The sequence below is a fragment of the Camelus bactrianus genome, chromosome 5 (assembly GCF_048773025.1).
Source record: "Camelus bactrianus isolate YW-2024 breed Bactrian camel chromosome 5, ASM4877302v1, whole genome shotgun sequence".
Taxonomy (NCBI): Eukaryota; Metazoa; Chordata; class Mammalia; order Artiodactyla; family Camelidae; genus Camelus; species Camelus bactrianus.
In genome coordinates, this window is record NC_133543.1 from 17,970,720 (window position 1) to 17,997,403 (window position 26,684).

General features: G+C 42.5%; 1 protein-coding gene across 2 annotated transcripts in view; it reads right to left on the minus strand.

Moving 5' to 3' along the window:
- CFAP221 (cilia and flagella associated protein 221) overlaps positions 1-19,772 on the minus strand; it is a 79,534-nt gene extending 59,762 nt beyond the window's left edge. Inside the window, exons 1-6 of one of the 2 annotated variants that reach the window (XM_074363514.1) lie at positions 19,586-19,772; positions 17,985-18,170; positions 15,659-15,759; positions 5,549-5,635; positions 5,296-5,394; positions 3,821-3,921 (exon numbers count right to left, since the gene is read on the minus strand). In XM_074363514.1, the coding sequence (XP_074219615.1) occupies positions 3,821-3,921; positions 5,296-5,394; positions 5,549-5,635; positions 15,659-15,759; positions 17,985-18,123 (527 nt within the window). In that variant the 5' untranslated portion in view covers positions 18,124-18,170; positions 19,586-19,772. The remainder of the gene's footprint in view (positions 1-3,820; positions 3,922-5,295; positions 5,395-5,548; positions 5,636-15,658; positions 15,760-17,984; positions 18,171-19,585) is intronic. The other variant, XM_074363515.1, reaches the window with a different exon arrangement.
- Positions 19,773-26,684: the final 6,912 nt, after the last annotated feature.

Below are 26,684 nucleotides of genomic sequence, written 5' to 3' on the forward strand. Positions count from 1 at the left end.
CCAGAAATAAACCCATACACTTATGGGCAATTAATCTATAACAAAGGAGGCAAGAATATGCAATGGAGAAAAGACAGTCTTTTCAAAGTGGTGCTGGGAAAACTGGACAGCTGCCTGTAAAAGAATGAAATTAGAACATTCTCTAACACCATAACACAAATAAACTCAAAATGGACTAAAGACCTAAACATAAAATGAGACACTATAAAACTGCTAGAGGAAAACACAGGCAGAACACTTTGACATAAGTTGCAGCAATATCCTTTTGGGTCTGCTCTTGGGGTAATGGAAATAAAAACAAAAATTAACAAAAGTGACTAAATTTAAAAGCTTTTGTACAGCAAAGGAAACCATAAACAAAATAAAAAGACAACCTATGGAATCGGAGAAAATATTTACAAGTGATGTGACTGACACAGGATTAATTTCCAAAATACACAAGCAGCTCACACAGCTCAATATAATAAAACAAACAAACTAAACAAAATCCAATCAAAAAATGGGCAGAAGACCTAAACAGACATTTCTAAAAGGAAGACATACAGATAGCCAACAGGCATATGAAAAGATGCTCAACATCAGTGATTATTCGAGAAATGCAAATCAAAACTACAATGAAGTAGTACTTCACACCAGTTAGAATGGCCATCATCAAAAAGTCTACAAATAATAAATGCTAGAGAGGGTGTGGAGAAAATGGAACCCTCCTACACTGTTTGTGGGAGTATAAATTGGTGCAGCCACTATGGAGGACAGTATAGCGGTTCCTGAAAAAACTAAAAATAGAGTTCCATATGATCCAGCAATCCCACTCTCAGGTATATATCCAGAGAAAATCCTAATTTGAAAAGATGCATGCACCCCAATGTTCGTAGCAGCATTATTTGCAATAGCCAAGACATGGAAGCAACCTAAATGTCCATTGACAGATGACTGGATAAAGAAGATGTGGTATATTTATTCAATGGAATACTACTCAGCCATAAAAAAGAATAAAATAATGCCATTGCAGCAACATGGATGGACGTGGAGACTGTCATTCTAAGTGAAGTAAGTCAGAAAGAGAAAGAAAAATACAATATGACATCACTTATATGTAGAATCTTTAAAAAAAGGACACAAATGAACTTATCTACAAAATAGAAAACAGATTTAAAGACATAGAGAACAAATTTATGGTTATCAGAGGGTAAAGGGCGTAGGAAGGGATAAATTGGGAATTTGCAATCTTGGGGAGTGATTGTGGTGGTGTTTTTATGTGTGTATACATCTATCAAAATTCATCAAATTATGCATCTGAAATATGTGTAGTTTATTGTACAGGAATCATACCATAATAAAGGTGTTTAAAAAATCTCAATAAAACTTGAAAAAAATATATACACGCTAAGAGAAAGAAACTCTCCATCCTAGACCCACAGCTACATCCTCACCTCATCTCTACCCTGCCCCACCTTGGCCACTCTCCCAGCTTGTGCACAGATCTTGACAGGCTGCTTTGGGGCTTCACACATCCCCCTCTGCCATCAGCCCAGTCACTCAGTGTTAGAAGCCTACATTCAACTTGGCCGCCAGCCTTCCCACTCCAAGCCTCTCATAGCAATTTCTCTATATGCTGTCGACATTTAACTATATGCTAAGCACTGTTTTTGTTATTATTAAGTATTAAAAACTTTTAACTATTACTGTGAACTATTAATAAGTTCTATTTTAACTTGTTTAATCCTCAGACCAATTCTACAAGGTAGGTACTCTTATGAACTGCATTTTACACACGAGGATTCTGAGAGGCACAGAAAAGTTGTCATTTTTCAGGGTCACACAGTCATTATGAAGCAGAGCCTGCAAAAGAACTTACAGACAGTATGATTCTATTTATATAAAGATCAAACACTGGTAAAGCTAAACAATGTGTTATTCGGGGGTGCCTACGTACATGTCCAAACTATTAAAATAAATAAAAGAAATTGTCGCAAAATTCAGAATAGTGGTTGCAAAATTATCGGTAGTGCTTTATGTCTCAATGTCTTAAAATCAATATTCATCATATTATTATTCTTTAAACTGTACATATTATTACATGTATTTTTGTAATATATTACTTATTGACAATTCTTAAAGAGTTATCTGAAAAAGAAAGTAAAGAAAGATGGTGAGTCAGCTCATGGGGAGCTGTTGGGTGGAGGAACAGGGTCACACATCTGCCTGTTCCAGATCTAAATGTTGGGGTTCCACTCAAAGACCATAGATGGCACTAAAAAAGGGAGGGACCTGAGGCTCATACCCATTGGTCCCCACCGCCACCAAAAATGTTCAGTTGCCCCTCTCTCGAACTCTATTACCTGGTCATTATTAGCAACTTGTAACTCCCTGCTCAGTGCTGCCTGCTTTCACCCCCCTGCACATGCTGAAGCCCACAGCCTTTGCTCACTGTCTGGACTTGAATGGATACAAGGCTGGAGCCAGGTCCTGCAGGTGCCTCTCGCATGCCCAAATCAAGAGGGATCTAGTATTTGCCAGCTACTGGGTGGATTCATCACCCATAAGACGCAGTCTATGCTCTTTGCTGACACCCCGCCTTCTACATGCTACTTCCCTGCCTTAAAGGCCATCTTCATGTCCCACCTCATGGTGGCCTCAGGATAACCAGGTGTCCCTCCCATAAGAGTGAGGACTTCCCCATCTCTCCAGTCAGTTTTGTGTTCTCTCTTCTGGGCCTACACAGGACCCTATATTATAACACTTAGCAATTGATGTAACTAATTAATGATGTGGTTCTATCCCCATTAGACTTTAGGACCTTCATGATGAGAACTTTTGTCTATTTACCCTTTTACCATAGGTGATATTCAAAGTAACATTCAGCCAGGACTTTACATGCCGTACTCAATTAGAATGGATATAAGGCTGGAGCCAAGTCTGCAGGTGCCTCCCTCCATCCCCAAATTACTAGGTATTGACAACTTAGTTACTAAATCACTGGGAGGCGAGGGGAGACAGGAGAGGGGCCAGGCAGCTGGGATCTCAGGACAGTATATGTTTTCCCACTAGTACAGAATTATTTCAATATTTGAATAACCGGCACTATCTGACAGCTCAGTATGCATCTTATTTATAGCCCTAGGGACAGACAGCACTACACCTGGCAGAAGATGTTTAATTAAAAAAACCAGCCATCTTAAAGGACAACTAGAATTATCAACTATTTTCCCAACGAGAAGTGGGGAGGCTTTGGAGACTTGGCTTCTATAATGACTGTCCATCGTCTTTGCCTTCCCTGTATCCATTTTCATCTAAAAACAGAGACTGGTTAATAGATGGACATGAGACCCAAGTGGTCCAGTAAGATTCAATCCTGGGACTTTTGTATGGTTGCCCCCAACCCCTCCAGCCCCTCCAACCACCCTTATTGCCAGTACTTGGTACTTGGACCTTCTGGCAGCTGTCTTGCCTCCGCAAAGGGAAGCCTGTTGAGAAAGGAGCCTGCAAAACCACGATTCGGGGAGAGGCAGGTTCCTGCACCTGAGTTAGACACCTCTAGACCCAGCCATGCCTGAAGATCCACCTTGCACCTTTCAGGTTAATGACTCAACAAATTCCTTTCTTGCTTATGACCCTCTAACTTCAGTTTTTGGTGTTTTGTTTATTGGTTTGTTTGTTTGTTTTTGTTTTTCGCCTCTGCAAAAACAAGTCCAGGCTAACTTAGCTGGAACGACAACCTTCTGTTAGGAAAAATACAAATCTAAGCTTTTACGTATACAAGTATTTCTTCAACTTTTCACATGCTATGACATTTTGGTAGTTCATTTTGATAACTTACCTTTCACCAAGTAGAACATTTGACAGATTTATAAATGAGGGAAAGTCCAGTGTGTTCATGACAGGATAGGCATGGATGGGGATAAGCAATGTTTCATCTTCCTAAAGTTAATGGGAAGAAGGTCAAGTTTACTACACTGAAAACAAGGTAAGAAATGAAGTACCTACAAGTTCATTTTATTTTCAATCATTAAAAAAATATTTACCAAAAAAAGGAAAAAAGGGAAAAAATTTCCCTAAGAAACTTAAGTGCTTAAATACATTTGAAATATCATTTTCTTAGCTATAAATAAAATGTAGAAAATTTTAAGTATATTTCATTGAAATTGAGATCCACTGTTATCCAGGAAAGCTAAGGTTAACGATGTCTTCACATACAGATGAAGACAGTAATCTGTCTGTTTCTATTTCAGAAAATTACAGAGAAGCACAATCTTTAGTGGCCTGAGATCAAGAGAAACCAACACAGAATCAGCTGATCTACAGAGCACGGAACAGTAAACCAGGGACTGGCCAGAGGCGGGGAAGCCTGCTTCTAGTCCTGCCTAATGTGTGATCTGGAATAATACCTTTGCCGACTCCACACCTCCTTTCTTCCTTTCCTTTGAGATGGTGATAATTCCGCCTTTCCTTAGGGGTGTTTTTGAGAATTAAAGCAGATGATGCCCTTAAAAAGTTGGAAGTGCCACCTGAACACAAGGTATCACTATAGCATCACCGTTAAGTAGCAGGACGCGCGCTCTCGCACTCTGTACAACGCCTGCCTAGGGATCTTTGTTCTTGGTTCAGAATATTCCTCCTGAAAGCAACATTCTAGCTTCATTTTGCGTTTTTTTTTTCTTTTTTTAAAACCTTGTTCCTAAAGCATATATAGTCTTCCACTTCAGTATTGAAAAGTTAAATTTAGTTAGCCTCAAAGCTTTTCAACTTGCAAGAGTTGGGTGTGAAATGCAGAGAAGGGGGAGGTGTGGTGGTGCCGGAATTTTGGGGCGAGGAATGAATTAAATGTGCAGGAGAACTCACACAGCAGCACGAGCTCCCGCTCCATGCAGATCCCCCTGGCTGCCTCGGAGGACGTTCCTACAGAGACCCCGTCCCACCCCAGGTGTTTGTCATCATGACTTGGGGTTGTGACTGATTTTTTTTAACCTAGCGCTTAAAGGGAGATGTTTAAGTTATTCGAAAAGCCTTCATCCATTCCCAGCACTGCATGATAAATGAGGTTTTCAGGCCAGGGCAGGTGGGAGCCTGCGGCAAACAGCGGCTTCTGGCTCTGTCCCAGTTCTTAGGCAGCCTGAGGCTTTCCCAGCAGGGACCCACATCACTGGACCAGTACCCTCAAGCCATTCAGACTGGCTGCCCGAGGCACTGGACTGAGAAGCTTCATACTTGCCATTCCGTCTCCCTTCTTCCCTTGAAGATAACAAATTACGATACCACCCGTGCCTCCCAAGAACCCACTTTTCAGAAACTGACCTTACAGTGAACACGGATGCAATCATAATAGTATCGCCACTCGTCTGGAGAAAATGTAACGGTGACCGTGAGGGACAAGCCAGGGACAAGACGGTGCTCCTAGAAGACAAGGGGGCTCTTGTTGGGGCGAGATGCGTACAGAGAGCAGGACCATGGTGACAACACTACACACCCGTCCCTGGCAGACCCGCGACAGAAAACCACACCCCAACAAAAAACACCGTGAGACCACAGGCCACCACATGCCGCTTACCTTTTTCACATACTTGATCTGAAAGTATTTGGTTTGTGGGGGTAAAATATGAACATGTATGTCTTCATTGGAAATATTGACCAGATGCTGGAGAGAAAAAGAAACACTGAGATGAACACACCGTTTTATCGATTGGCATATTCACCTCATATTGATACCTCATCTTGTATCTGAAGGGATTTGAGGAGATCTGGTGCATTTCCAAACTTTTAAGAGATTTAAAATCTATCATACGCCACTTAAAGAGTCATGAAATAAGCACAACACACACCACTGAAAGAGTAATAAAATATGCCCACGTGTCTCTGCTCAGCCTGAGTTTTCCAGAGCCATAGCCCCAGGGGGTCCCCAGACCTGGACTCACACTTCCCTCCTCCCCTGTCCTAACCGGTTACTGTGTGTAACTTTCTGTTCAACTCAGCTTAGTCCTTGATTCAACTAAGCTAAGAAGTCAGTCACCCACCCACTCCCACAGTGTCTCTAACTGCATGCCACTTGGTCGTGCGGACCCGGTGACGCTCAGGCAGTCAAGAAATCAGAAAAAGGAGTGTGGCAAGGACAGCCTCCAGTCCATCCCTGGGGCACATGAAAAAGAATGCCAGGTCAGGAGTTCTCTGATGGGGTCAGGAGGAGGCCATCCCTGGGAGGCAGGACAACCTGTTGGATAAATTAACTGGGTCTCTGAGTAGAGGTGGTTTTCCTTCTTCTGCTTGAAAAGGGAGCAAGGGCTTTGGGTTCTGGGATCTAGCCTTCACCTGTGCCAGAGGATATTTAAGAGGCTCCTGGTTTCCAAAGTCAAAGCCAGAGGCTGGGCCTGTCACAGGGCTGGCTGTACAAGGCTTCACATTCACTGAGGCCCTAAATTAGACTTTAGACATCATCTCTTTTTTTGCTTGTTTTCAGTATTTTAAAAAATCTTTTTTCTTTCTTTTTAAAAAATTTTATTGGAGGTACTGGGAATCGAACCTGGGACCTGGTGCATGCTAAGCACTCACTCTACCACTGAGCTATACCCCCACCTGCTGCAGACATTATTTCTTGATGAGATTACAATGATGCCTGTATTTGTTAAAAGTTCTCATTTGTCACCTCTGAACATTCTTAAAGTACCACAGTTTTTGTGACCTTGTTTTGGCTTATCTTTTCTTTTTAATTTAACTATAGTTGATTTACAATATTGTGTTAGTTTCAAGGGTACAGCTTCAGATTCTTTTTCACGATAGGCTATTAGAGGATGCTGAGTATAGTTCCCTGTGCTGTACCGTAAATCCTTCTCTATTTCATATGTAGTATTGTGTATCTGTGAATTCCATACTCCTAACTTATCCCTCGCCTTCCCCTTTCCCCTCTAGTAACCGTAAGTTTGTTTTCTTTGGCCGTGAGTCTGTTTCTGTTTTGTAAATAAGTTGATTGGTATTATTTTTTAGATTCCATATATAAGTGGTGTCATATGATATTTGTCTTTCTCTGCCTGACTGACTTCACTTAGTATGATCATCTCTAGGTTCATCCATGTTGCTGCAAACCTAAATAGATAAGAAAGATGTGATATAAATATACAATGGAATATTACTCAGCCATAAAAAAGAATGGAATATTGCCATTTGCAGCAACACGGCATAACCTTTTAATATGTGAGAAACCTGAGGGGAAAAAAAAGGTTGCCCAGGCCTCTCTTGACCTCCAAGGGGCCCTGCCCTTGGTGAAGGTGTGGGCTCCTGGGCCTCCTACCCACAAGAGTGGCTCCTTCAGGAGAAACCCAGGATGCCTGGAGCCTGTGTCCATCACACTCAGAGTCCTGCCTGGAAATGGAGAGGTGGCCACTGAGCCCCAGGGCCTGGAAGCCTTGACACAGAGCTCTGTCCCCATGCTTGTTGTGGAGAGAGGACTGAAGACCTTGAGTTGGAGTCTAGGAAGTACTCGGAGCAGAAGTGGTTATACCATCTGCCATTTACTTTTAAAAAATGCATTGTAAGCATGTGCACTGGTTTTAATGTATATCCCAGGGGTAGTTAACCTTAGAAATCAGTAATCTGTGCTCCAGAGTGCCCAGTGCACTTTGAAAGTTCCTATACCAGAGTCCACACTCCAGAGGCAGCTACTAAGAGTACTTCAATATGCTCGCTTGAGTTGACAGCAGAGGTCGTCTACGATAGCATAAGGGATGTTCAGGACACACGGATTGGCTAGAAATATCATACAGATATTTTTACTTTTGAACAAAAGGAATGTGAGAATCCGATGAGGCCAGAGCCCAGTATCCTTTAGAATAAAGTTCAAAGACCCATGAGTCCCTTAGGTGCCCTCTTTTGCCAAAAAATCCTGTCAGCCAGTCCGAAGGTCTACTGCCTGCAAAGCTTCCCTGCAAGGAGCTACACTGAGACTCCTTGGAGATTACAAGTCTGATGATCTTGTCTTGCCTGCTTGCTAATAAGTGTTGAGATACATGGCAGAATTTCTTCTTGGACCTGTTTTCTTCACAGCAGACAGCCTGCTAGCAAGGCTGTTGGGGAGGGAACCTAAAGGCTCCCACCTCCCATCAGCCTCAGATGATCAGTAGCTACATGACAGTTAGAAATAACTTCATTGGCTTAGATCAGTTTGCAGCAAGCGGCATTATAGGCTGAAAACCACAGGTCTGTTCTCAAAACTGCAGGGCTGGCTCAGATGTACCAGTATTCCTGAGTGGTCCCAAGGGGGACAGGAGCTGGAACTCCCCAGCCTGGAGATCCAGCCAGTACCTGTGGATGAGGGGCTGAGCCAGATTTTTATTTAAAAAGTAAAGAAAACTGCACCCCAATATTCACAGCAGCACTATTTACAATAGCCAAGACATGGAAACAAATGGTCCATTGACAGATGACTGGATAAAGATGATGTGGTGTGTATATATATAAAAGAATAAAATACTGCCATTTGCAGCAAATGGATGGAACTGGAGACTGTCAAACCTGATGAAGTAAGTCAGAAAAAGAAAAATACCATATGATATCACTTATATGTGGAATCTAAAAAAAAAAAAAAAAAAGACACAAATGAACTCATTTACGAAACAGAAACAGACTCACAACATGGAAATTCAACTTATGGTTACCAGAGGGGGAAAAGGAGGTGGAGAGATAAATTGGGAGTTTGGGATTTGCAGATAGTAACTACTATACATAAAATAGATAAACAACAAGGTCCTACTGTATAACACAGGGAACTATATTCAGTATCTTATAATAGCTTATAATGAAAAAAGAATATGAAAAGGAATGTTTTTATACGTATAACTGAATTACTATGCTGTACACCAGAAATTAATACAACATTGTAAATTGACTATAGTTCAATTAAAAAAAAAAAAAAGAAAAGAAAAGAAACCTCCAACCTGAGTGTAGCAGAGCAAATCCAAACATGCCCACTCCCCATTTATACATGAAGGCTGTCCCACGGAACTCAAGAAATGGTATCTATATTGTCAAGTGAGTAAAAAGTCAGCAATAAGAAAATATTGAATGTTCTTAAAGAATAAAACAATATAGATCCCATTCACGATAATAAAGATATATAATTTGGCTGCAATTTCCCAGAGTCACCTTTAAAAGATGCTTGATCTGGAAATGTACATTTGGATTCATAGAAATAAGAATTAACAGGCTCAAACAAAAATTTAGATATTTAGGTATAGGGAGTGTAGAAAGAGTAAGAAAAATGTTCAGCTTTTACTTGAGATCTGAAATGGAATGGAGACTTGTTAGGATTGACAGGCCAGGACCACTGTCCTGCAGCGCAGATGGCAGAGGTCTAAGAAGGCCACCAGCAGACTGCAGTGATGGTGGGAGAAAAATTCCTTCTCACAAGGACAGTTAAACCAAATGTTGCCTAAGACAATTCCAAGGGACATGTTTGCCAACAAGCTTTTCTGATGAACTTAAAACAACAAAACTTAACCAATCAAAGCAAAAATTGAACAACTTAGTTCTCTACATTTTGGAAAGCAAAGTCAACATCCAAGAGGTTGACTTCCAAAATATACTGGGAACACAGGGCAGTTTATTAATTTTGGAATTCTCAGTTTTTGGTTGGTTGCAAATACTCATTGCATGTTAAGATAATCCCTGTTCTCTGTCCTACTGAAGCATGTGCTGAGCCGGAGAAGGACTGAAGAGGTCTTTTAGGACAACCCCTTACTATGAGATGACACAAAGATTTGGTACCGCTCACTGCACCTGGGTTAAGTGGCAGAGCTGGGTCCAGGACTCTGGTCCCCAGCCCTGGTCTAGGGCTCTTTCCACTACCATCTCATAGCCCAAGACATCTCAGTGCCTAAACTGCATTCCCTTTATTTCTTTCTATACTTTGTCAGCAGGTCAGTTTTACTTCTTCAGTTGTTAAAAATAATACCCTTTCGGGGCTAAAATGGCACTCCTGTCTTGCCATTTATAACTCAAATTGGGAGGAAAAAAAATCATTCAAAGGAAAAAAAAAAGCCTTAAGAAGATGAAGGAAGCATTTAGAAAGTGATTATTATTATTATTATTATTATTATTATTATTATTATTATTATTATTATTATTATTATTAAAGTATAGTCAGTTGCAATGCATAAATTTCCAGTGTACAGCAAAATGCCCCAGTCATGCACATATATACATATATTCACTTTCATATTCATATTCATTGAAGATCTTGAGTACAGTTCCCTGTGCTATACAGAAGAAATTTGTTTTTATCTATTTTATATATAGTGGTTAACCTTTGCAAATCTTAAATTAACATTGAAAGTTTATTTGAAAACATGGGCAACCCAGAATTGTCCTTGTGGTAAGACAAGACACATTACCTAAATTCTACTCTGTCTTGTAATTCTGGGGTCAGTAGATGTCCTTCCTCCTTCCAAGCTCTCTCTTCCCCTGGGAGCTGACCCTCTTCTGGCCTTGTGGGTCCTCACAACCTTGATGCTGCCTCCACAGGGCACCATATTGACTCTAAGGCAACATTCAGGCCCTGCTTCAGTTTTTTAGAACTGCCTTCACAACCAACCAACCGACCAACTGACCAACCAATCAACCATCCAACCAACCAACAAACCAAATGAGGAACCACCAACCATACATACAACCATAGGTTTAACAGCTTTTACTCAAGATTCACAGGGATTTCTTAAGTATTGCTCACAGCTCTCCTGGCTCTGTCTCCCTTCCAGCCCCCTCAGGAGATTCTAGTCTCCTCCCTCCACAGGGCAGAGCAAAACCAGCCCTTCAGTGAAGCGCTGGCTTGGGGTGGGTTAAGGGCTAACCTCAACCCCAAGCACTTATCATAGTATTTTTTCAAACACAACATCTCAGGCTCCAAGTTGGGGTCTTTCAACCCCTCCCCTCAAGGGACACGGCTTCTCAGAGGTTAATCCTTAACCCCCAGGACCTGGGGACAAAATGCAAGCAGCCCCTAAAAGCTCTTTAGTGTTTTGTCTTCAAATGCATGTTGGTAATGCACTTGACTCTAAAATGTTGCTCTATGCTGCATTTCTCCAAAATGTGAAGGAAAATTGATGCTCCAGAAAGATGCACCGTGTTTATACTGTGGTTTTGAGACAGGAAGGAAGGAGGCAGGGCATAACCATTAAAGGAATGACACAGCAATTAGCACCGAGATAGTGGAAAAGTCAACTCCCAATAGACCTGGAGGCCCGAGATGGTGGGAGATTTGACCTCCAGTGGACTTTGAGCTTCATTATACACATTGTAATGTACTAGCAGGGTGAATGACACACCTACAGGTGCCATGACAGTTCTGAGGCTAACCATGAAAGGTCAAAGAGAGGGCAGTGGCCCAATTCCTGGGAATTTCCACCCCTTCCCTAAAGTAGTTGGACTGATCCTCCCAACTTGTTAGCATATAAAAACTAGCAACACTGCGCCTTGCGGCCTCTTTTGCTCCCTCACCTTTGGAGGTGGCCGACTCTCTATCTATGGAGTATGCATCTCTCTGAATAAATCTACTTTTACTCAACTGTGGCTCACTTTCCTGCGCAAAGCCAAGGACCCTTATTTGATGGGACGTGTCCCAGGGACTTGCCTGAAACCTGGGACGTGGCCATCCTCTCGCACCCCACATTTTCCTGTATCAGCTTCACCTCTCCCTACCCTTATACACTGAGGAGAAACTGTTGGAGTTCATGGCCCCAATGTTGAGAAGCGAGATTCTGGGATGGAATGTGTCTCTGAAGGCTGCAACAGGGAACTGGAAACTAATACAATTATTTCAGAAAGCCTGAATAGGCTAACAAGTTTGTTTTGGGCTGGCAACAGAAACACTGATTGTCTCACGGAAAACTGATTATTTACTTCATAAATGCAGATTCCCAGACAAAATCTTTCCATGGGGAAAAAAAGAATTTGAGGTCTTGGTTTTAAGAATCATTATTTCAACTTTTAAAGTAAATCGAAACATTGATTTCAATATGAATTCAAGTAAAAGGCTTTAAATCCTTTAACTAGATCTGGCTTAATCTCGAATGTTAATGAACAATTTATCATGGTTTTAAACACACAGTCAATCATTCCATTCTTGGGTGATTTGCACAGTTTCCTGTAACAAAACGAAGATAAAAACAGAGTCATACTTCCTCCTTTGTTTGGCAGAACCTCAAGGTAATTGCCTTAGGCTTCTGCTTAACTTTGCTGATAGAAGGGGGAGGCTGGCTCTCCCAGAAGGTTATTAAGATGAACTAATTTTGTACTTTTATCTATTTCTGTTTGTTTTAATGTCTGATAGAAGTAATGTGATTAAATTTAGACTTTACCCTGTATTTATTTGGAATTAGTGAGTCTCTGCCAAGTCACTCTTTTCCAATAAAGGGAGTTCAATATCTTGACAAGTGTTTATTGAGTGCCCTCTGTGTGTTAGGCATTGTGTTATACAAGACAGAGATGGCCTCTGTTCTCCAGCAGAATGAAGCTTTTACCTCCTTTGAAAACCCTCCAAACCAGGTGAACCACATTGCACACTGGTCTCCAGAAATGCCATGTGCTTGCTCCCCCTGCAACTCTCACCATGTCTTCCTCTATGCCCTGACTGTCTTCTCCCCACTTCTCACTTTGCTTTTGGGCTATCCCAAAGGGCTTCTCCTCCAAAGCCTTTTTGACATCATGATCAGCAAGCTCATGAAAAGATGCTCAACATCATTGGTCATCAATAGTGAGTTGGATGATGAACTCAAAACATATATCCACACCCTAATAGCTGCAACCTGTGAATGTGACCTTATTTGGGAAAAGAGTTATATTGCAGATGCTATTAAGTCAAGGATGTTGAGATGAGATCTTCCTGGATTACCCAGATGGTCCCTAAGTCCAATGACAAGTGTCCTTTTAAGACACAGAAGCGAAGACACAGAGCATCAGAAGAGAAGGCCATGTGAAGATAGTGGCCAAGATTTAGAGTTACGTAGCCTTGAAACAAAAAAACGCCTGGAGCCACCACAACCTGAAAGAGTCAAGGAAAGAGTCTTTCCAAGAGCCTTCAGAAGGAGCATGGCCCTGCTAACACCTTGATTTTGGACTCTGGTCTCCAGAGCAAGTTTCTGGTTTTTCAAGCCCCTAAATTTGTGGTAATTTGTTATGACAGCCACTGAAAACTAATATACCATACAACCCAACAATTTTACTTCTTGGTATATACCCAAGAGAACTGAAAATATGTCCACACAGAAACATGGACATGAGTGGCCATGATGGCATTATTCATAATAGTCCCAAAGACAAAATCCAAATGTCCATCAACTGATGAATAGATCAATGTGGTATATCCATACCATGGAATATTATTTGGCCATAAAAAGGAGTGAAGTACTGATTCATGCTACACACTGAATGAGCCTGAAAAACATGCTAAATGAAAGCGGCCAGGCACCAAAGATCACATGTTGTGTGATTCCACTTTAATGAAAAATCCAGAACAGGCAAATCTATATTAACAGAATGTGGATCAGTGGTGCCTCGGGTTGGGGCGGGGTAGGTAAGGGAATGAGAAGAGTGAGGGGGCTGGGGATGGGTAATGAATTGTTCACTCACTATGAACAATGAATAATTATGAATGACAATTATTGTAGATCTATCCTACCATAATCTAACTAGCAAATCTAACAACCAGGAAAAGTAAGTTCCAAAATGAATGATTAACCTTGGTCTTTGATACTGTGTTCTAAGAAACGTGTCCTTGTAGGTTGAGGGGGTAAAGTTCCTAATCACAGTTTTAAATCCTGACCCTTTTCCAGAGGGGAAGTACTTGGCATCTAATCAGTTCCTTTCCTGATTCTCTCTCTACCCATTTTGGGTGTAAGGACTCACGGAAGCTGCATTCTCTGTTCACTGGGCTTGGCCTCATAGAACCTAACCTCACTCCTGACAGCTTTACCATTTGTCAGTTTCCTCCAGCAATTCTCCTCACCCTGAAAGTGAGTCAATCACAATAATCAAATTCTAACTTAAAGCCACTCTCCCTTCTGAGCAAGACAGACCGCACTCTGTCTATGGAGTGTGTAACTACTTTTACGTTAACCTGAGCACCAACCCCTACACTCCATGGCCTTCCTCTTGCCTTCTGAAACAGCCTGCCTTCTGAAACAGCCTTGCACTCTGAAACAGCCTGCACTCTGATACTGGGGCATGTATCTCGCTGAATAAATTTACCTTTACTCAACTGTGGCTCATTCTCGAATTCTTTCCTACACGAAGCCAAGGACCCACACTTGGAAGGGCATGTCCCAGAGACTTATCCGAGACCTGGGACATGGCCATCCTCTCACTCTGCATTTTTCCTGTATCAGTACCTGCTCAGAGATGTCTTCCCTGATCCAAGTCACTCTACCACTTTACCTTCCTGGCACTTCAACTGAGATTGTTATTTACTTTTTCATCTAATATATCTATTCACTCTAAAATGTAACCTCCATGAAAGTGGGGACCTTGTCTGACTTGTTTCCTGCCTGTGTTCCAGCTCCTGGAGTAGTGCTGGAATATTAATGTGCATCATAAATGCTGCTGAATAAATGAAAAAAAATTCTATCTTAAAATGATCCACTTTAAGACATGGCTTCTAAGAATGCACTACTTCTGAAAGTAGAGACTCTTGTGGTGGGAGGGGGACATCACATACAAGGCCAGAGTCTCAGAGAGCCCATGTGAAGAGAGCCCGCCTCTATCTACCCAACTCCAACACATACCCAGAGGCCAGTTTGGCTCAGAACTAGGGCCCAGTCGGAGTAATTCTGATGCCCTGCTCAGTGTGACTCAGGGTCATGGTGAGGTCACTGAGATTGCAGAGCTGATTTAAATGTTCAGGTTCTTTTAGTGAGGGCGTTACGAGTGCTGCAGTCACCCCGAGCCCACCCTAGTCTGAACATCCAGGTCGATGAAGGGAACCTGCGAAGGACTGGACCTTGGTGTGGCTCTGTGGTGGACTGCTGTGACTACAGCTTCAGCCACTTCAAAGTCCATCCTTTCACCTGTCCCTTCAGTGAAGCTGACCTCTGCTGTCTCAGATCCGGCTGGAATCTCTCTGGCCAGAATGACTGATTGAGGCGTGAGCATCTCACCTGAGCAGGTGAAACGGAACCCTTGCTGGGGCCTTCCATGAAAGGGACACCCATTTCCCTGGTGGTGCAGGCGTGGAGCAAGAGTGCACTGGTTGGGAGGGAGGCAGCCCAAGAGTTCAGTCTGTCTCCATCACTTGGCAGCTCTGTGTTCCTGAGGCAACTCTTTAACCTTTTGGAATCACGGTTCCCTTATCTCTACAAAAACAGTACTACTACAACCTCCACAAAGCTGGTGTAGGAGCCAGGTCGAATCATGAGAGACACAAAGCACAGTTCCTGGCCCCTCAGAGTCACTCCGCAACAGCATCTGTTTGGAAAGAGTGCTGGGAGGAGCCTTCAGCAGTGCAGAGGGAATTTGACTAAGGACACTGATGCAACTTGAAAATCTCTCATCCTACCTTTCTGGTCCAATTTCCACCTGCGCTTCTACTGATCATGCTGCTCTTTAAATAAATGAGTAATATAAATGCAGAACATTCATGCCATTTCATTCCTATGATTAATTATCCCACTCCGAAAGTACCTACCAGTAGCTGTTGGTGATGTTTTTCTACTTGACAGCCTCCAAAATGCAATATGCCAGGTTTTGCCTGTATGACCTTGTTATTCAGAAGTTGTGCATAAATCTCTATAAAAACAATGTAGATAAATATATCATGAGATTAGACATAAAAAAATATTAAATGGAAGATGATCCTATTAACATGGGCTTCCTTTAATTTAGGATACTTTAAGCATATGAATGTTTCAGACAGAGGATAACAGCTGTCAACAAGATGAACAATCTGTTCCAAATGAACTGAACTGCGTTGCCCTCTCTCTCTTTTCACACATCACTTGGGAGCTACCATCATCACAGTACAAATTCACATTTATTGTTTCTTACCTATTAAAATAATTTGCTCTGAACACATTTGGTATAAGTCTTCATAATAAAACCCAAGCTCATCAAGACCACAAGCCCTGTTTTTCTGTATAGAGCTGTTGCTGCTTATTAGAAATGAACATCCACTTCAAAGAATCCAAACACCAAGGGTTTCATTTTACTACTGTGTGTTTAACTGTTCTGATTTGATTTCCTCTGAACTGAGTTACAGTGTGATATAGAGTAATCCTAAAGCTCTGAATAATCATCGCTCTGGACGGTAAAGCCTCAAACTGCTCTTGTCAAGTGAATGTCTTTTTTTTTTTTTTTTTTTTTTTTTACCTCCAGTTTTGAGAAGAAGGTTAAGACAGCTGAGCTCACAAAAGTGTCCAGGGCTACAAAACTGATACCAGCAATTCACTGAGCAAGAGCTGAGACATATGGAAAAGACGCTGGAACCCACTACACAGTCACTTCCGCGCCTTCCGTGCTTGGTGCCAGGCGTTCGTTTATAATCTTCATTCCAGTCCTATGAGGCAGGTGTTCTTTCCATTCTGTACATGAGGATGCTGAGACTCAACAAGGTTGAGCAACTCACCCAGACCTGGCAGTTAATAATCAAGCCCATGCCTGTCTGATTCCAACCAGCAGACTCTCTCCTTCAATACAAATGCACTGTCCAGTTTCCGTGATAACCTTTCACCTTTGGCCATATCCAAATCCTGTGAGCCCCAGACACCCTGACCCCATCCTTCGAGCACTGTGATTCTAGTATACATCTGAACTGGGTGTGAAATTTGGTGTCTTTACTGCTCTCCAGGTGACTGGTCACTGATGATTTTTGCTCCTCCCCAGAGGATCGGTCGTCAGCTTCATGCCAAACTGAAGGGCTGGATTAGGGGAAGGATGGTGCCTCAGGGAACTGCGATCTCTGTTGGCCATTTGGTAAATTTTCAAGTATTGAAATTAACATTATTTGGTAATTTTTTTTTAATGCTAAAGATTTTGTTTTTGTTTTTAGGACCACAAAATAGACGTAAAAGGAGCATTTTTCTGTCAATGCCCAGAAACAGTCAAGTATACCAACTTGCGCTCAATGTGTTCTACAGTGACAAAAGAGCCCCACCATGTACTACAATTCCAGACCTGGCCATGAGCCTTGAGTGGTGAGTGAGAAGCAACCTAGTGACTGTGGAGAGCTGGACACGGGGCAGCAACAGCCGAATGCCAACCCTCCACTTCGCTGTGGCACCTTGGGGGCTTCATTTGACTTTTCTGAGTCTCAGCTTCCGCCAACAGTAAGAAATAGAATGTATCATGATGTTTTGATGGATTCAGTGAGAAGAATGGAGGTAAATGACTAGCCTTATACATAACAGCTTGAGGATTGACCAGGCTTCCCAGGTTGAGGGAGGTGCATGGAAAAAATGCAAGAAGGTGTAAAATGCAAGTGGTCTTGAAGGAGCAGGAGTAGCAGGCGTGGCTGGAGTTGGGGACAGGAGAGGCACTGGGTGGGCAGGTTCAGATCAATGGCAAAGGGGGCCAAATGCCAAGCAAAGGAATTGAAACTTTATTCTGTTTGCAAGGGGACGCCTGAGAATATTCAAGCGGGATAGTGACAAAGCCAACCTGGATTACAGGAAGGAGCCTGCTGGGTGTGAAGAGCAGACCAGAGGAGAGTATGGCCAGGGAGAGGGACATGTACAATAGTCCTGGTGACCTGCTGAGGGTGCGGAACAAGGCAGTGGGGACAGAAAAGAAAGGTATTTGAGGAAATGGAAGCAACAGAATTTGGCGACTAATTTACACCATCTATCTAGCTAAGTGGATGGATCTTAATAGAACCACTGTTCTTAATAATAAAAACTATTATGAGCCTATAAAATGATATAGATAAATCAGCCCCCCAAATTCCATTAGGCTTTCTGGACTTTGGATCCCCTGGGAAGATGTGAGTTGTAAAGCAGATCTATTTTCTAAGCACTTACTTGATTCTAGGAGGTAATTTGGTACTTCTTTTCTTTTCTTGGACTCTTCCACCAGGCTCCTTAAAAGGAGGGGTGACATGTTATGAAATGGTTCTTCTGCGGTCTTTACTTCTCTGCTGGGGGTTTTCACTGCTGTCATTTTATCATGAAAAATGGAATCTTCTTTTTAGAGCCAAATGTCATTTCCTGGGAAGAAAACAGTAGTAGTATAATCATTTCCCAGGAAACCCCCTTGACCAATGTACCTCTTTTCACTGTGAGGTTTGCTGTGGCTCAGGCTCCCTCTGCCTCCAGTCTCTCTCCCGGCTACTCCATTCCTACACACGCCGTCCCAGTTAATCTGGCATCACACATCAAACCAATGCTGAGCCATTGTTCAAACCCCTTCTGTGCTCCTTTATTCTCAAGGACTTTCCCCAAACTGTAGTCCTGATGCTTCTTGAGCTGTTAGTAGGGGTTAGAAGGGAAAAATAAAGGCTCTCACAGACAATTAAGTTTGGAAAATGTGGAAGTACACAGTTAAACAGGGCTCTTCTTTCTGAGATTTCTAAATTGGATTCTTAGAAGTACGTGAAGTACAGGAAACCCTTTAACATTTGGAGACCCTGTTCACAGGACACTGGCATTTATGAGCCACCTTCCTGGGCCTCTCACTGGAGAGATGAGGTGGAGAAGCTATAGGCCTCCTCCACTGCCACTGAGGGTCCCCGTGCCTGTCACACCCTTTGCCAGACTGGCCTTCCCTTCATATACTCATCTTAAGTTCCACCTTCTTCATAAAGTCTACACTGATTCCAATACCCATTAACATTCTTTAGCAATTACTGCCTCCACTACTCATTTGGCGTTAATAATTTATTGCCTTGTGATGGCACTTTATAAATCCCACACGTCTTTATATCTTCCATAGCCAAGCCTCTAATCTTGGGGAGCTGTTCTGAGAAGCCCTTGAAATTGAATGTAAAATCATGTGTGGATCTTTATGTGCTTTTTTTTTCTTTTGAGAAGGCTCATAGCTTTATTATCGTTTTAATTAAAAATTTTTTAAATTGGAGGTACTGGGGATTGAACCCAGGGCCTCCTGCATGCTAAGCATACGCTCTACCACTGAGTTATACTCACCCCTCAAGAAAGCTCATAGATTTAGACTCCCCAAAGAGTCTACAGCATTAAGCAAAATACACCGACTACAGTTAAGAAGGTGCTTAATAATCATTTTCTGAAAAGTTTCTCCTTTCCCCTCCCGGCCCAGCCCCTCTCACTAGCAGCCCTACTCCTCAGCACAGCTTCCACCTCGCCTTCTCCAGGGTCACGGTCCAGCCCCTCCCGTCAAATTCCCTGCCTGCACTCCAGGCAGGCACAATGGCTAACCGTTCTCACCCAAGCCCCTATCCCATGTCACTCAGCCTCAAGTGAACTGTCCCCCTTCTCACACATCCCTATACTCGGTTTCGTCACCCCATCCTCCAAGGTGCAGGTCCTCTCACTCTTGCCAAAAGCCTGTTCCCTTCAGCACCTCTTTACTCGATCCCCTGTTAGGGGTTAGCAAGACCCCAGGCCCACGCGCCATCCCCATCCTCATTTAACCCTTTAGACCCCACCTCTCCTCCAACCCCAACCCAGGCTGACTTCCGGCAGAACACCCGCTCGGGGTTCAGGCTGCCTCGCAGGTCGGCGGCCGCCACGGGGGCCTTCCCGGGCCCGGGTCCCAGGCCCCTCGCACTGGAGCGGGTTCCCCGGCGGGAAGTCTCGGGCCCCGCCACCTGCCGGGAGCGTCACCATGACGACGCAGACGCGCTCCCGGCGTCGCCGCCCGGACGCAACCAAACTCCCCAGAGACGTGGGGAGGGGTGGGGGTACGGGCGGTCGCGGCTCGAGGTCCAGAGGCCGTGGGTCACTTCTGGGGACTCGGAGCAGTCTTTGGGGACTGAGGAAGAAGACATAGAGGGACTTACGAGGTGTAAGACCAATGAACTTTCGAGGGGAAATGAGATAGTTGGGAGACGTATACACTGTACACCCTGAGAACAGATCGCGGGAGAGTGGATCGCGGCGGGCAGAAGGGGGCGGAGCCTACCAAGCTCAGTGGGTGGAGCTTCCCTGACTGACGTTCAGTCCTCGACATCCTACTTAAAAAGTTTGGGTTAGGCTTTCTATTATAATAAATTTTAAACATATACAAAGGCAGACAGAATAGTATGATGAACCTTCAACATCCACCTGCAACAATGATCAAATCATGGCCAATTTTGTTTCATCTATACCTTTCCTCTACTCCCTGTATTTTTTTGAAGAAAATCCCAGACATCATTTCAACCATAAATATTTCAGAATATACCTCCAAAAGATAAGGGCTATTTAAAAAAATATAATCACAATACCTTTACCTAAAAAAACACAATAATTTCTTAACATCTTCAAACACCTGGTACTCAGCTGACATTTATATGTCATAAGATTTTTTTTTAGTTTGACAGTTTGAATCATAATTCAAATAAAATCCACACATTACAATAGATTGATATGTCCCTTAGATCTCTTTTAACCAATAGATTCTCCCTCCTTACCGTTTTAGCTGTTGTTGCAATTTATTCATTGAAAAAACTGTTTCTGTCCTAATACTGATATGTAGGGGTTATTAACCATGAAACTGGTCCAGCTCCTCAGACTTCCTGCCCTGTCTACTCCACCCTGCTAACCCATAAACATTATTCTTTACACAGACGTCTCCGGCTTCTCTCTTCCTAGGAGCTGTCCTTGGCTCACTCCCTCTTTGAATGACTTGACATTTGCTTGACATCATGTATGGCTTCATGTTGATAAGAGATTATAGTAGGAATCCAATAAGGATACCTTCCCTTCCCACACCCACATCACTTGCACTGCATATGCTTTTGTTTTCTCCCCACTCCCACTGGGAATGATCATTTTTTCCCATCTTCCCATTCTCCATTTCCCTTCTTCTACCTACCACCATCACTGATTAAAAATCTCCCTGTTTTTCAAGGCTATCACTGGAGATGGTACATCCTCTACCCTTCCCTTAGCCCTCCAGACCAGAAGGACTGTTTCCTTCCACTTTGTTTTGTCATCTTTTCCCCGCACTTTTAATATACAGAATCCCTCATTATTTGTGTGCTTTAAGCTGCAAAATTCTTAGGAGGAGAGGTGCTTTATCTTTGCCTCTACCACAGCCCTTGACACAGCTCATTGTTCATTGTGATTACACAGTAATTGTAGGCCAAGTGAGTAAAAAAAAAAATAATTTGCTTATATAGTATATTGCTTTAGTTCTTTCTATTTTGTTGCCCCAATAAGGTTGTAAATTTCAGAACAAGGATTATGTTTCCCATATTCCCAGACCTTTCCACTCACTATGATTGAGCTGAAATCATCAAATGCTTGTTTCCATGCACTTTTTAATGGATACTGGGTAATGCTTTTTGATTTGCCCTTAAGTTTTCAAGTAAGTTTGCCAAATTCCCTATTTTATGTGTAAAGTTATATAGATAGTTAGGTATGGAAACAGATATAATACGTAGGTTTCATACAGTCAATTAAGCAAATGGCATATTATTGTGTAGTGGACACCATTAGTTGTCTACTTCCACTTTCTTACAAAGAGAACCCCAACTTTGCTAAAGCTTCTCCTTAATCCCCAGTTCCCTAGACCGTACTTCCAGCAGTAGATTCTGATTAGTCTACACCAGTCGTGGAATTGCCAAACCTCTTGACCACCACTGATTTATGATTGAGTATATTACTCAGTTCTGGCCATAGAGACATTAGGAAAAGGCTTCTGGGAGACTTAGGAAAAGGCTTCCTTTCTCCTAAGTAAAAGACATACATAGCTAACAGTATTTTTCTCTTTCTGGACACTGTGGTGTCCAGAAGTGACTCCTTGGAACTGTAGCATCCACCAGAGGTCATGAAGGGCCCTAGTGTTAAGGTGAAGGTGAAGGAGGTGAGGAGGATAGCAGAGCAGGATGACAGGAAGAAGACTTGACCTAGATGACATTACCTCACTTCTCAGTGTTCGGTACCCAAATCCTTTCTCTCTTTCTTTCAGCTAAAAGCATTTGGACATACAATGACTTTTCAACACTCACTACTCAAATGTGTAAACTGTAGCATGGAAGCTTGGTAGAAATGTAGGACTTCAGGTCACCTCAGACCTACTGAATCAGAGCCTGCATTTTAATAAGGAGATTCATGGACACATTAAAGTTTGGGAATCACTGAACTGATGCCCTACAATTCCAGCTGTTTTAGATAATCAATTGTTTAATCAATATATTTATGTATTTCACATTGATTTCACTTGGCATTTGCAATGAGCAGAATAGAAGGGTACCTCCAAATGTTCATCCACAGATGACAGGATAAAGAAGATGTGATATATACATATAAACACAATGGCCTACTACTCAGCCATAAAAAAGAATAAAATAATGCCATTTGCAGCAACATGGATGGACCTGGAGACTGTCATTCTTAGTGACAGAAAGAGAAAGAAAAATACCATATGATATAGCTTATATGTGGAATATTAAAAAAAAAAGGGCACAAATGAACTTATCTACAAAATCAAAACAGACTCACAGACATAGAGAACAAACCTATGGTTACCACAGGTAAAGAGGGTGGGAAGGGATAAATTGGGAATTCGAAATTTGTACCTCTTGGGGAGTGATGGACATGTTAGCTGTCTTGATTGTGGTGGCGGTTTCATGCATGTATACATCTCTCAAAATTCATCAAATTGTGTGTCTGAAATATATGTAGTTTACAGTACAGTAATCATACCACAATAAAGGTGTTTTTGAAAAAAAAAGAAAGAAATAAACTGTCCAACAACAACCAAAAAAAAAAAAAAAATACAAGGTTATCCCAGCCTCTGCTAAACTAATGCAATGAAGTGGGTGTGACAATGGGCACAGAAGCTGTGAGCTATAAACCTAGGTAGCACAGTGGGAGCAGTGAATTTCTGTGCTTAAAATTCCTTGGTGGCTTCATATTGCACAGAAAAGAACATTCAAAATCCTTAACACAACCTTCAAGGCTCTGCAGGACCTGAGAGCCGGCCGCTCTCTCTGCCTGCTGTCTCCACGGCCCCTCTGCCTGGTGAGTTAAAGCTGGCTGAAGAGTCCTTGACGCTCCTCCCACGGAGAGGTGGGGACCCTGTGCCCTCCCGTTGAATCTGGGTGGATCTGTGACTGCTCTAACTGCCCAGCCCAGTCCTGCCTGAATTTCTGACCTCCAAATTCATAAGATAAAGTAAAAATGGTGGTTGTTTCAAGCCTATCAGCTCTGGGAGAGATGAGGCTGCAGCAGTGTATAACCAGAAATTTGGCGAAGTCCTACTCAGCCTAAGGATCCCTTCCTTAGAGGGGTTTTTCCTGGCTTCCCTTTCTGAGTAAGGTCCCACCCCATTATCCTCTCTCCCAGCGCTGGGTTCTCTCTGTTCAATGCACTTATCGCGGTGTGTGGTTCTAGACGGACGGCATCAACCCATCTGTCGTCCTAGATTATAAGTTCAATGAAGTTTGACTTGTTTACCACTGTATACTCATCATCTTGCACACAGCCTGCACATGGTGGGACCTCCAAGATATTTGTAGAATTAAGTCACTAATGAGTTATGCCAAGAGAATTCTAAATATATGTATAATATATACATATACAATATGTGTGTGTATACACACACACACACACATACACATGGGGTGAGGGCGAGGGTATAGCTCAGTGGTAGAGCACATGCTTAGCATGCATAAGGTCTTGGGTTCAATCTTCAGGTTCTCCATTTAATATATATATATTTGGAATATGGGCAATATATTTATATAGTTCAAAATTCAGGAAGTAAAAATTTTCCCTCCTACCCCATCCTTAAACCTCCAGGATTCCCTTTCTTAGAGGTAACCTGTGATACCAGGCTCTTTTTTTATCTTTCCAGGCATATGCTATACATATATAAGCAATTATATGCGTGGTTCTATTTGTAAGCAGTTCACCCCCTGTTTAAAAGCCCAAATAGGTCACTCTTTTGTCTTCTTTTTTTAGCTTAAAAATAGATCTGGGTGATCGCAAAACCATGCCCCATAGAGTTAACAGAAGCTGATAACTAATAAAAATTCTTGAACTTGTCTCACAGAACAACAGATAAAGGAACAGCTTGTTAAAACCCCTTTGCTTATTAACTGCCCTCATTAATTGTTTGCTTTCCTTTCCCTCCCTTCCTTCCTCCCTTCCTTCCTTCCTTCCTCCCTTCCTTCCTTCCTTCCTTCCTTCTTTCCTTCCTTCCTTCCTTCCTTTTTCTTCTCTTTTATTGCATACCCTCTCAGCTTTACACAGCCCAGTTATTTTACAGGAAATTGGAGTCAGCTCCTGCCCAGAGGGAGCTGGCTGGGGCTGGGTGGGACCACTGATCCTAAAACTGAGCCTGCGCAGAGGTTTGATGAATGGCCTGTTGACCTCAGAGGACTGGAAAACTCCACTACAGATCATGCTAAGCGCCTCCATTCTGAGTATGCAGAAACATGTAACAGAGACACTCCTGCACAGAATGACGATTATCTCACCTTTCCTCTACCTCCAATCACCTTTGCTCACGCCTAAGACCACCTTGCATAACCCATAAATATCCTAAGCCCCTCCCTTTGGGGAGGTGGATTTGAGACTGGTCCTCCCATCTCCTCCTTTGGCTATGTGACAAATAAACTCTGTGCTATAAGCTTGGGTGTCTCAGCATCTAGCTTGCTGTGCGTCGGGCAAACAGACCTGGTTCAGTAATCATCACTTCATATCTGTACATAAAGTACCTCCTCATTCATTTTGGGGGCTGCAAATATTGAGTAATTTATGTAACTGGTTCCCTATTGCCAGTTCCCTATTGTTGGATATTTAGGTTGTGCCTGATCTTTGGCCATTATAACAAAGTTGAAATGATTTAGACAAATGCATTTATCATTTCTACAAGTTTTTGCATATATCAATTCATATACATGTAAGTGTATCTGTAGGAAATGTCCTCAGAGGAGAAGTTCTAGGTCAAAGAGTCTGTGTATGTGTATTTTTGGTGGGGGAGAGGGAATTAGGTTTATTTAGTCATTTATTTTTTTTTAATGGAGGTACTGGGGCTTGAACCTAGGACCTTGTGCATGCTAAGCACATGTTCTACCACTGAGCTATACCCACCCCTGTGCATGTGTAATACTGATAACTACTGTTGGGTCACTTTTGTGTTTCCTTTCCTGTAAATCCATGTCCCTTACTCATTTTTCTGATGGATTCTTGATCTTTTTCATATTGAGTTGCTGGAGCTCTTTATATATTGTGGAATTAGTCTTTTGTTCCTTGATAAGTGTTGCAAAGTTTTTTCCAGCACTTATATTTGACTTTGCTGTTAATGGTTTTTCCCTCACAGATTTTTTTTTTTAAATTTTATGTTGTACCCATTATGTATTGCTCTATAACAAATTACCCCACAACTTAAAACAACCATAATCATTTACTATCTCTCATGATTTCAGTGGGACAGGAATTCAGACAGGGCACAGCAGAGATGGCTTGTTTCTGCTCCAGAATGACTAGGGCTTCGGTTGGAAGACCCGAAAGCTGGGAGGTGGAATGGTCAGAAGGTATCATCTTGCAGCTGATGCTAAAGCTGCCAGCTGGAAGCTGGGATGAGGCTCTGGGCCAAAATACCCGCAAGTGACCTGGACTCCCTCACAACATGATCTCTGGGTTCCAAGGGCAAGTATCGCAGTGGAGAACCAGGTTTAAGCTGCATTTCCTTTTATGACCTAGCCTGGAAAGTTGTGCAGCATCACCTCCTCCTCATCCTGCCAGTTGAGGCCATTACTAAAATCCACCCAGCTCTAAGGAGAGGGAACACAAACTCTACCTTTCGATGGAGAAGTGTCAGCATCTTAAAAGAGCCACATTCTCTATTCCTCTGCCATTGATTGTGGATGTGAGGCCACAGAACCACTGTAGCCATCTTGCCCCCAGCCTGAGCTTAGCCAACTCAGAAGAGGGCAAAGCCAAGAGGACCACGGGCAAACAGAGCCTGGGCCATGCGTTAGTCCACACAGAAGCACGCTTGTCTCCACTTTCAGTCATGTGAGCCGACACTCATCCTAATTGCTGCTTCAGCCAGTTGCTCCTGGTTTGATTATTATCTGCAGCCAAATGCATCTTAATTGGCATATCTAGACGATTTAATTGCACTGAGTTATTCTCAAAACCTCATGGCAATGCTGAAAGATTGGTATTATTTCCCCCATTATATAGAGAAGAAAATCGAGGCTCAGAGAGCTAAAGTAACTCGCCCAAGGTCACGTGGCTAACTGATGACTGAGTCAAGATTTGAATCCAGGTTTGTCTGTTGCCAACATTTTTTTTTCTGAATGTCAAGCCAAATGGCCTTAGGAGGCAGAAATATGGGGGGCCTCTGGGAGACCGGGGAGCACCTGACCTTTCTTTGCTCCATCCAGTGGAGATAAGAGCATTAGCAACACTGTCCTTCAGGTATGGTTTTATTTGCTCTCTTTTATTGGATCTGTTTGAATGATAATATTTCATACAAATATTCCAAAGGAGGCTGACAAATGGAGGAGGACAATAAGAAAAGTAAAGTAAAAACTGCTTTTCTGAGACAGCGAACCCCCATTTCCAGTGTAAACAGTGAAGCTG